The 11,404-nt window shown below is 38.8% G+C and overlaps 1 protein-coding gene across 1 annotated transcript; it reads left to right on the forward strand.

The window, feature by feature from the left end:
* Positions 1 to 47: 47 nt before the first annotated feature.
* Positions 48 to 8,035, forward strand: LOC148063220 (polypyrimidine tract-binding protein 2-like). Its single transcript, XM_087810697.1, has 17 exons — positions 48 to 161; positions 636 to 661; positions 771 to 818; positions 1,053 to 1,216; positions 1,346 to 1,417; positions 1,497 to 1,568; positions 1,657 to 1,815; positions 1,904 to 2,014; positions 2,082 to 2,247; positions 2,318 to 2,395; positions 2,567 to 2,679; positions 5,065 to 5,098; positions 6,523 to 6,615; positions 6,694 to 6,810; positions 6,892 to 6,991; positions 7,222 to 7,299; positions 7,358 to 8,035. The coding sequence occupies exons 1-17, from the start codon at positions 154 to 156 to the stop codon at positions 7,485 to 7,487; spliced, it is 1,569 nt and encodes a 522-aa protein (XP_087666823.1). The 5' UTR covers positions 48 to 153; the 3' UTR covers positions 7,488 to 8,035.
* Positions 8,036 to 11,404: the final 3,369 nt, after the last annotated feature.

The following is an 11,404-nucleotide window of genomic DNA, read 5'->3' on the forward strand; positions in this document are numbered from 1 at the left end:
CCTCCGAGTCAGTAAGCGGCAGTAGTGCAACAGAACACCACGTTAGCATTAGCTCCACTCGCACCGGGAAGAAGAACGCCCATTTTGCTCACACTGGCTGTGTGAACCAGTGTGCATAACTAACCAAATTTAGAAGAGACAAAGAAGTCTGCGATGGACGGGTAAATTTGTTCCCATCTCAAGTACCAACACGCTTTATTTTGTTCAACACATGTTAACTACCCTTTATGAATCGGCAAAACCCTCGTTAGCTTGTGCTAACAGTAGCAGCCCTTGTCATTATCGGCTAAATCCTGCAATGCTACATTGTTTTTCTCATGCTCGTATAATTAATATTTAATTTGTTATTACCGGAATTCGAACTATTTGTTCAGTTAATGGAACATTTTATTTTATTTTACAATGTGTTCGCCGTGTGACGCTGATAGAAAGTCACACTTGTGTACTGGATGAATCTAACTGAAAATGTAACACGTTTCACTAAACTAAACAAATAGAGAGGCGTGTATTTATTCTAAATACTTTCCCTTTTGCATGGTTATGATACAATAATACAATTTAACATTTAGTTTTTCTCGGGCATAAATACAAGCCACTGTATCTGACCCTTAATCCTCTTTACTCTTTGTTTGCAGTGATGTTGCTGTTGGTGTAAAGGCAAGTTTTGCTCTATATTCTTTTTTAAAAATTGTGTAGATGCCATCTTTTTATAAAATACTGTATTATATTGTTATTATTGTTCTAACACTTACTTCTGATCGTTCAGAGAGGCTCTGATGAGCTCAACATGTACGGAAGCAGCCCCAGTTCTATTGCTGGTAAGAATAACATCATTGTTACTGTTATTATTGTTGTTTTTAATAATTACGGTAGGTAGCAGAAAACTCTCTCGGTCAGCCCAGACAGAATAACACCAACTCACTTCGAGTAAAATCACTGCATTTCAGATGTATTTCAATCCCTAACATCTTAATTGAGAGTGTAAAATTGAAAAAATAATAAAAAATGTAATTTTATTTTATTTTTTACATCTTTATCTTTGTTCATTTAAGCAAATGGAAATGACATGAAGAAGCAGCGTCTGGATGAATCCCCCCCTTCCAGAGTGCTCCACATCAGGAAGCTTCCTAGTGAAGTGTCTGAGACAGAAGTGATTGCACTTGGTCTTCCTTTTGGAAAAGTCACCAACATTCTGATGCTGAAGGGGAAAAACCAGGTGATTTAAAAACAGGACAAAAGAATCGCGTACTATGTAGAAGAGTGCTCTGAGTTCAGGAGTATCCCATTCTTAATGTTTATTTTACCCACTAATTAATGATTGTTGTCTTTTTGTTTTAAATTTAAGGCATTTCTGGAGCTTGGCACAGAAGAAGCTGCAATAACGATGGTCAACTATTACACAGCTGTCACACCACAGGTTTGTCAAAGGTGCATGTTTCACTTTATTGGATTTTAGTTTGATGTTGTGAATACATATTTTTGATTTATCTTTTCAGGTAAGAAATGCACCTGTCTATATTCAGTTTTCCAACCATAAGGAGCTTAAAACAGACTCGGCGTTGAACCAGGTACACTACATTTATTTATGAATCAGAATTTACAATAATAGTCCTGATGTAGTGGTGTTGGGTATAACAACGCTTGTTTTTCAAACAGAGGGCACAGGCGGTGCTACAAGCAGTGTCGGCTGTTCAGGATGGAAGCTCTCCATCCTCAGATCAAGGAGTTCTGGACCTGGTTCCCCCCCCAAGCCCAGTCCTGCGAATCATCATTGACAACATGTTTTATCCAGTAACTCTGGATGTTTTACAACAGGTACGACATAATCTTAAACCGGTTTTTATAGCCTGCCACAGAGTCACTCTCATTGCCTTCTTGTTGATCCTTCTGTTGTCTTCTTTAGATCTTCAGTAAATTTGGAGCCGTGATGAAGATCATAACATTTACAAAGAACAATCAGTTCCAGGCTCTGCTGCAGTTCAGTGATCCCGTCAATGCACAGCAAGCTAAACTGGTATGAACGTGAATCAGACATCTAATGGAATAGTTATTTTATGTAATTTGAATCTCCTTTGATTCAGTCTTTAGATGGACAGAACATCTACAATTCCTGCTGTACTCTGCGCATTGATTTTAGTAAACTGGTCAACCTCAACGTTAAATACAACAATGACAAGAGCAGAGATTACACCAGACCAGACCTCCCGGCCGGAGACGGAGAGTCTTCTAAAGATCATTCTTTATTGGGTAAAAACTCAACTAAGTCTGTTCTAAATTAAATAACCCAATGTTGTCCATCATTGCTGGTTTCCTTTAGGTACTCCATCTGGAGCTCTCGCATCCTATTCTAGCGGAGGAGGTTACTCATCATCCCTCTCGCTGTCCCAGGGTGGAGGTATTTGTTTTTGTCATTGTCTAATGTCTGCCACCTTCCTGGAGCTCACACTGATGTGGATAACATGAAACAACAAAGTTGTTGGATCATTTTCTGGAGAGTTCTTAATGTTTTTTTTATTTACCCAATTTTCTAAATTTACAAGTCATATCTTCTGTTACTTCCTGTAAGGAGCCATCAGTCCTCTGAGTGCTGCTGCTGCCGCTGCAGCCGCTGCTGGTCGTGTCGCTCTGTCTGGATCTGGAGTGTCTGGAGTTCTCTTGGTATCCAATCTAAACGCTGAGGTACAATGACGAGAGCGGTATAAGATTTTAATGTGATTACCAAGTACACCACCGTAGTAAAATACAATTTTTTGCAATATAAAATGTACAGGAGGCCATTTGTTACGTTGACTAGAGAAAGTTATTCTTTTAAGTTTAAGTTTATAACTATTAGTGATTTTATTTAAAAGTAGGGGTGGGACTAAATAAATAAGATATCTTTGGTTATTTAATCTCAATAAATCAAATTTGATGAATAGCATTTTCCACAAAAAATATTCAAACAAATACAAAAACAGTCTTATTTTGTATATAGGTCTTGTGCATGACTAAGCACTTGGCCGGACATCTGTGCCAAATCATCTTTAGTAAATGCATAGTTATTATTCCTTTTACATTCTTAATTACTACATAAAAATTCTCACCCCTAGTTAAAAACTCGGTGCGTCTATACATTTGTAACCATACAAGCAACTAAACATAAAAAAAATATATATATATATTTCTTTTTTTTATAGTGAGCATAAAACATTCCCTTAATTCTGTCTATAAACGAAATGTTTTAAGTCTGTTTCTTTAGCGACTGTTTCTGTTTATTGTTCTAATGGTTCATCTCTTTCTCTCTCTGAGTTCTCTTCTTCTTCTGCTTGTTTTATGAGGGCTTAGTTTCCCTCCTGTCTTCCCTTCTGACAATCCGAGTCTGTAACAGCAGTGTCTGCCCAAACTACCCTCAGCTCCACCTCTTGAGACCTTCACCCACACAATTGTTGTGCTTGTGTCTGTGGATCGATAGCTTCATCTCAAGATTAACCAGATGTCTGTAACCTTGCATGCAGTCCACACATTTTTACATGTGATAAAGTGAGATGTTGTTAAAAAAGGCAAATTTCTTTAGAGTGCTTCTTACCTTTTCCTATCATGAGGTGTTTTTGTGTGATACCTTTGTGATGAAACACCTTTTTAAAATGTATTTAGTTGGGTTAAATCCTAACGGAACTGCCCTGTTTTATCATTGGGCAGTATTATATTATATTTACAAAGGTATCCTGCATTTACCAAAGCTTAAGGGATGTTGATTGCTGTCTTTTTGGATTTTATGTTATTTATTTAATGATGTATATACATCTTTATTCATATTCTCACTGACATTTGGCAGAAGTTTTGTCATCAGATTACAAATGGATATCAGCTGATGGTTTGATTAGTTTTGAAAAGTAGATTGCATGAGTTGTTAAAGACATCTGGTTAAAAATTGTACGTAGAAAATCCACCTTTTCTGAGAACAGTCCTGTTAAATACTTAATCCTGCGTGTTTAGCTTATTAATCGTTCAAAACTGAGTGACTAAAAATGATTTTATCTGACAATATCATCATTTACAGTGATGCAGTTTTGACAGTTAATCAACATCTGTGATAAATTTGCACTTTTAACTCCTGATATGAAGCAATAACCATCAAGATAAATCAATTTATGGAAGCTATAAAATGATTAGTGGAAAACTTCCAACTTCCCAGGAATTCATCCTGCTGAGGCAGACAGTGTTGTTGCTCTTTCATGGTCTCAGGTTGATCATAGATTATCTTTTGGTAGGACCTCATAGAAGACGAATAAGTCTGAGGCTATAAAGGTTGAGAACTCTTGAAGTGTGTATGACGCAGAAGCTCCAACGCATGGACAGTTTGAGCTCTTTACTCATGGATATTGTGTTGACTTGCTTGGACTTGAATCCAGTTGCATTTACGTTTGTTGTGCAAGCTCAGCAAAGATTAAAAAAAAACCTGTTTGAAGGTCATTCAAGCTACGTCTCAGTAAAATCTACTGAAGAGACGTGTGACTGTGTCATGGTTTCTAAACACTTCCCTCGCCCGTCCATCATTGAGTTTTTTGTCAAGCTTCTGCTCATTTAATTTCTTATTTCCAATCCTTATTTGTTATCCCCTCATCCCTCCATCACTATCACAGATGAGTTCATCCAGCAGGGGTGAGCCTGGAGTGTGTTTGTGAGTTTGCTGGTGACCAACCCAGCATCGTTCAGACTCCGTTGATGTTCCACTGATGCTGTTACTGACCTCTGCTTTGGTTTTTGTCCTCCTTTTCCCCTCTCCCCGCCTCTTCCCCTTCCTGTGCTCCTTCCTTCACTCTTTTTTTTCTATTTGCCTTCCATGTCTCGTTTTATCCTTTCCCATCTTTCCTCACTTCTCCAAATTCTGTCTGACCATGTTTTGGCTTTGCCGTTTGGAACTCCATTTTTAAAAATCCCTCCCTCTTTGCTCATCATCGTGGAACACCATCACCTTCCCCTCGTCCAACGCTGGACGGTCTGATCTCTACCTTCGTCTCTCCTCTTCCTCCTCCTCTGCTCCTCCTCTTGCTGTCCTCTGCTCTGCGGTCTCTCTCTGTAAAGATGGTCACGCCTCAAAGTCTCTTTACCCTCTTCGGTATGTTCAACCTCTTCTATGCTCTCTGTGTATCTTCCTCTGTTAATCAGTTACAGCCACACCTCTGATGCTGGGCCGTCTGTTCTTCTTTATCTCTTCTAAAAAATCTGCTCCATCTACCAAACTAATTAAAATCACATCTACAGTAGGAGTGGAGTGAGTTTACGTGTTTGATCAGCTCTTTGTTATGGGTGAAAATACTCATAAACTTCAAATGTTGATACGTTTACTTTTTTGCTACAAAATTTGTATTCCGAAACTAATTGATTTTCTCCCTCAAATGACCCGTTTTACAATCCCAATTCTATACTTTCATCTTTCTGCGCTTAATTAACTAGTTTATTTCAATTCGTAATGATGATGTGCAAAGAAAAGTAGTGCTGGGTTGATGAAGCTTCATGTTGGCTAAAAATCAAATGGTAAAAAGGGCAATCTATTGGTGCTTCCTGATGCTTTATCAGCCAATCGCAAATTAGTGACAAAATGCTGTTGCTAAATTACAAAATGCTACCAACATCTGAGACCCTGTTCATCATGACTGGAGAGATCACGTGTATGGTTGAGTAGCAAGGGCTTCATTCTTGATCTGGGTGGGTTTGCAAGTGATATGTCGATAAAGCTTCATGAAGCATTGTCATCACTTTCTTAGAACTAAGTAGATGGTGCTCTTGGAATTAAGAACAATGGAAGGTAAAATAGTTGCTCAAAGATCATGCAGCAATAGTGGACTCTGAAAGTGAGGACAGTGTTTCATGAAGCTTCATCAGCTCATCACTTGTGCAAGAGATCAATGTTAAAAGAAAATTGAATGTTTCCATTACATGACAAAATAAGCTGATCATGAAAGGTCATCTGAATTAGGCACGTGGATTTCACTGGGACCCATGTTGCACTTTGATGTAAGGGTTAACACACACACAAGGTCTTCCACTCACACACACACCAACAAGCAATACATGTTCCAGCAGAGGTGGGATCCATCCTTTGACTCTAGAACGTTATAGCTGTCACTGTTCCTGTTTTTCACACACAGTCTAGTTCACGTGACGTCTTATTACGTCTGTGAGCTGAAGGTGAAATGTAGCCGAAGCCAAACAATCAACCAGCTGACGAGTCGTACTTGATAAGGTCCCTCCTTCTCCTCCTCATGCAGCACATTCACCCCGATCTGGTTTAGTCATTGTGAGCTGCAGGTTCCTGTTGGTTCTGAACATTAAAAAAAAGTTGTTTTCTTAGTTTAATGGGAATGTTTTGGGAAGTGTGTCCGTCTCTTCTTTTCATTTGTCTTTCTCGCACTAACTTGATTCCTTCAACCCTTTATCCTCCTCTTTGTCTTTGTGGGCTCCTTCTGTCCTGCTCTGCCTGTGCTCTTCCTGTCCTCCACCCTGCTCTCGCTCTCTCTCTCTAATTCTCCACCTCTGTAGGCGTCTACGGGGACGTCCAGAGGGTGAAGATCCTCTACAACAAGAAAGACAGCGCACTGATCCAGCTGTCTGATGGCAACCAGGCTCAGCTGGGTGAGTTTTCCTACACGTCATCGGAGCGCAGGCTCATCAGGACTTGTTGCTATTAATGAACGTTTCTTCATGTCGCAGCCATGAGTCACCTGAACGGTCAGAAGGTTTTTGGTAAAGTCATACGAGTGACGGTGTCCAAACACCAAACCGTGGCTCTGCCCCGAGAAGGACTGGACGATCAGCTGCTGACGAAAGGTACCACAGACTAGCGCCGTGACTTCATACAAATCTTAGTGTTGAATCATCTGTACTAATATTTATTTCTGTTTCTACCAGATTTCTCTGGCTCACCTCTCCACCGCTTCAAGAAACCAGGATCTAAAAACTTCCAGAACATTTTTCCTCCCTCAGCAACACTTCACCTCTCCAATATCAGGTAACACTCGTTTGTCACAAAGAAACACGTACTGATGAAGCTTCACGAAGCATCGTCCTCGTTTTCAGAGCCCACTAGATGGCACTCTTTTAATCTTTATAATGTTTGACCTTCAGTAACTATTTTAAAGAAAACCTTTTAAACATCTACTGAGCTCACAGAATGATGACACTGTTTCATGAAGCTTCATCTGTGACATGATGATTGACTCGTATGTTCTTCTCGTCCAGGGAAGTCATCGGAGAGGAAGAACTGCGCACACTCTTCTCCAACAGTGGAGGAAGTGTCAAGGCTTTCAAGTTCTTCCAGTACGTTACCTAAATATTACTGGATGTATTTTTGTCTGACGCTCGGTTGTGTGTACAGAGATCGCAGGATGGCCTTGATCCAGATGACCTCGGTGGAGGAAGCCATCCAGGCTCTGATGGAGCTTCATAATTACGACATGGGAGGAAACCACCACCTGAAGGTTTCTTTCTCCAAGTCCACCATCTGACCGACATCCCAGTGTTTCTCGAGCGAGCTGAGCTACATGTCCAGATTGAACAATACTGTTTACTTTGACGAGGTTGGAGAGTCCTCTGTTTGAAGCACTTCCTGTTTTGGTCAACCATCTTTTCTCTGCCACCTGGTGTACAATCACATTTTGACAAAGTGCCAAAATGCATCGAAGCTGAAGCGACGCCAGGATTGAAAGTTTTGATGTGAATAGTTCAGGAGAATGTAAGGTTCATCTTCAGTGACGTCCACCATTTTAGAAGGTTTTAACATGTGGTTCTGGTCTTGAACTCCGATTTCCTCTGAGACCTGGAGGGACCAAAGTGTGCATGTGCCTTTTAGTTTGTGGTCTGAGTGTGTTGTTTGTTTTAGTTTTTACTTCTTGTTCTGTTTGAAGATTGTAACGTTACTAGAGTTTTTTTGTGTGACTGCAATTCCAGATTAGCACAATTCAGATTCTCTTTTGTACCGATGAGCCAAACTAAGATTGTGTTTGTTTTGGATCCATTTCTCTGTGTGTCGTCTCAATAAACTTTCTCTCCTTTATCTTGTCATCTTAATGAAGGTCAGATGGCACCACACACTTTCATTTAGGTTTTGATGCTAAAAAGGATAAGAAAAGAAATTGGCTGGCATTGCATTCATCGCAAAAGTAAGTTAAAAATACATTCATACAGAACCATAGATATTCATGGATATAAAGGGGAACATGCCCAGTTATTTAAGAGGCAACCAGAGCAAGGAATACACATTTTGGATAATTTACAAACTAAATTAGTATCAACTATGTTTATAAGTAAGTCAAAAGAACAAGGAATCCAATCAACATCTATTTTGGATCTGGTCTATGTTTTTAAAATAAAACAAGGCTTTCGTCATTGCTCGAATCTCTTGAGGGTTTGTTTCCTACGAAATGATGCCATTTCCTGCGCAGAATTATTCGTGGTAGTATTTAATCATTAGTATGGGAACTTTTCTCTCTTATTTAGTTTTGGTATAATTGTGTGTGTTTGTGCAATGCGATATATGTGCTAATTTTTATCTGGTTATTTTGGTATTTATCTTTTGAAACAGAAATTACATTATGTATTTAATTTGATCGACAAATTTCACTTGAATTTTAAATTCAGATGTTTTAAAATTAAGATTTCCAATAATTTAATGTGCGACGTTAATCATACAACCATGTGCGCACGCGGGTAGGAAATGACGTCACGAAGTAGGGAATCGACTCGGGTGGTCCACGGATGTCAGTGGTCGAGTTTGATCAAGATAGAACATTGCAAACGAAAAACGGTTTTAAATGGCGACCCTCACGTTGTAAGGTCGACTGAACTAGATAATAAACTCGGAACAGAGATGAAAAGAATGTATTATTAAAATAATGTTCAGTTGGAGGATCGTTGCTGTTCACGCGTCAGACTTTCGAAAAGTAGTGTTTTACAAGTGTAGCCAGCAGGGGGCGACAAATAACATGAAATAGATTCGATTGGAAGAGATGTTTCTATCCATATCATACACACATATTGTAAATATTTCTCCTCAGTGGTGGTTCAGTCACTTTGTATCGAAAGGTGGATCAGCCTTTATTATAATAAATATTTTTATATTTCATCTTTTTCTACTGTGAACTTGCTGCTGAGACAACACAACTGTCCCCACACTGGGACAAATACATGGTTTTCTTATCACATTATCTACTTTTTTTTATTATATCATTAAAATATCCATTAAAACTTTTTTTCAAATGAGTAAAAGACCGAAAGTGGGGGAAAAAAGGTCGAGTTATTTTGAGGTTTAGTCAGTAATTTTATTTCAGTAAACATAAATCCACAGTACTTTTAGAAGCCTAATGCTAGAAAGACAAGCACATATTTCAGACTGCATTTGAAAAGTCATTTCGATTTTTGTCATTCTGTAGGTGTATCTCCTTTATTATTTCATCCCAGAGACACTATTATTAATAAATAAAACTAGTCTTAATATTGGTTTGAGAAAATGTTTGTGTTCAGTGGCTGTGTTGTGAATGATATATTTAGGGAACAGAAATTCGTTTTCATCTTCAAATGATCCTCAACAAATCTTTCTGTTTTCTGTTTTTCAAATAGATTTCCTCTGTATTAAATGTTGACGCTATTTCAGTTCAAAATGTAGCTTTATCAGTTTCTTAATCAACATATCTATTTAGTTTATTCCTCATGGTGGGGTATAGAGGTTTGTTGGCTTTATTTTTACTTAAATAAAGAATTCATATCACTTTGACGTTGAACTTTTAAGTGAGAAATCTTATATTGTGTACCAAAAGATGCATCCTGGTCTTGGGTGTGTACCTCCGTCCACTCCTGTGTGTGTGTGTGTGTGTGCGTGTGTGTGTGATGGAGGGGTCAAGTTGCCAGGTGAGATTGTATCCTAAGTGAAATTATCAGTCAACCGATGTACAGATGGTGAATGGAGAAACTGGTGTAACAGGAAGATCTGAGCCAAGGGTCTCAGGACACTCACTCACCTGTTTGCTTGTGTGTGATAGTGTTACAGTTAACATCTGTGATGGGCTGATGAAGCTTCATTAAGTAATATTATCGTTTTCTGAGTTCAGTAGTTGGTGCTTTTGTTTTAAAATGATGTAAGGTTCCATTAGAATAGTAGCTCAAAGTCAAACGTTATACATCAAAAAGGGCCTTCTAGTGGTCTCTGAAAACGAGGACGTGCTTCATAAATCTTCATCGCTACATTATTAGAATCTGCTCTCAGAAAAAGCAGGTCATAAATGACAACTGCGATAATACACCTGATCCTCTTCACTGTGATTTCATAATGTTTATATATACTGTAAATCAAAGACACCAAGAAGTTTTCTTAAATGTAGAAACTTTTCATGCACACCATGTTTAAATTGTCATGTGGGTATAATTATTTGAAACATTTGGTTAAAAGTTTATTTCACCTGTTACTTTCAATGTTTTTTTAGTTGAATTACTCAAGTGTATCAAGTATAATAGAAAGTTGTGTTAAGTCCTCATTGGCTTCTCAATTTGCTGATAACATTCACAACATAATTTTTTTTTCAGATCTTCTTTGAATCCTCCTGTATATCTGATGACTTTTAAATTAACTGTTGCGCAACAAAAAGCGAAGCTTTAATTTGAACAAATAGTTAAAAAAGCATTTTAAATAGTCATTTTAGGAGGATCAGAGGATTCTGGTGTTTTTTTATTTTATTGCAAACAAGCTTCAGTCTCATCCCCTTTATCTGAAGAGGGGTCAGATGATCTTGTGACTGGTTTCCTGGACCTGTGTGAGGGACTGGTTCTCCCTCCACGTCAAGGCAGTAGGAAGTCTTAGCACACGAGAGGACGACGTGCCCCTCAAATGTGCGATGTCATGTTCAGAAGTGACAGCAGCAGACGGGTCGGCTCCAGAGTTGTTAGAAAATGTATTTTAGGTTCCTGTGAGGAGCAGACGGAGGCAAACTCTGCTGGTGCTCATGTAACTGTCGCCTCATAGGTTGCGCCACTCAAAGCACCTGTTACTGAATCATGACATCAGTTTCTGTTCATCCGTTTAGGGTGTCCTTCGCCTCTCACCCGAGGTAGCTGGGAGAGGCTCCAGCCCACAGCCTCCTGATTAGGGAATCAATGGTATAAAAAGATTTACTTGTGTAAACAAGGCATGTCCAGATCCAACCCGGGAGCCATTTTAACTATCAAAGAAACATGTTTTTACAAGTCAAGTCAAATAGAAACAACACAAAGTGAACTTGTTAGATTACAATGTTTATTCTTAAATATGTTCACATGTGAAGACGTTTGGAATTTCCCCCAAAACTAGGAGTCCGTAGCTGTCATTAGCTTTTCCTCAGAGAGGACAGATGGCTGCTTCATTGACATGTCACTATAAACTCAACAGTTTCTTTTT

Source organism: Callionymus lyra, chromosome 16 (assembly GCF_982586985.1).
Source record: "Callionymus lyra chromosome 16, fCalLyr1.hap1.1, whole genome shotgun sequence".
NCBI classification, from domain to species: domain Eukaryota; kingdom Metazoa; phylum Chordata; class Actinopteri; order Syngnathiformes; family Callionymidae; genus Callionymus; species Callionymus lyra.

Bases quoted from the DNA above. Each gene is read 5' to 3' on its own strand.
- LOC148063220 (XM_087810697.1), top strand. The intron at 2,015-2,081 runs GTATGAACGTGA...CCTTTGATTCAG, and splicing joins ATGCACAGCAAGCTAAACTG to TCTTTAGATGGACAGAACAT. The intron at 2,248-2,317 runs GTAAAAACTCAA...GGTTTCCTTTAG, and splicing joins TAAAGATCATTCTTTATTGG to GTACTCCATCTGGAGCTCTC.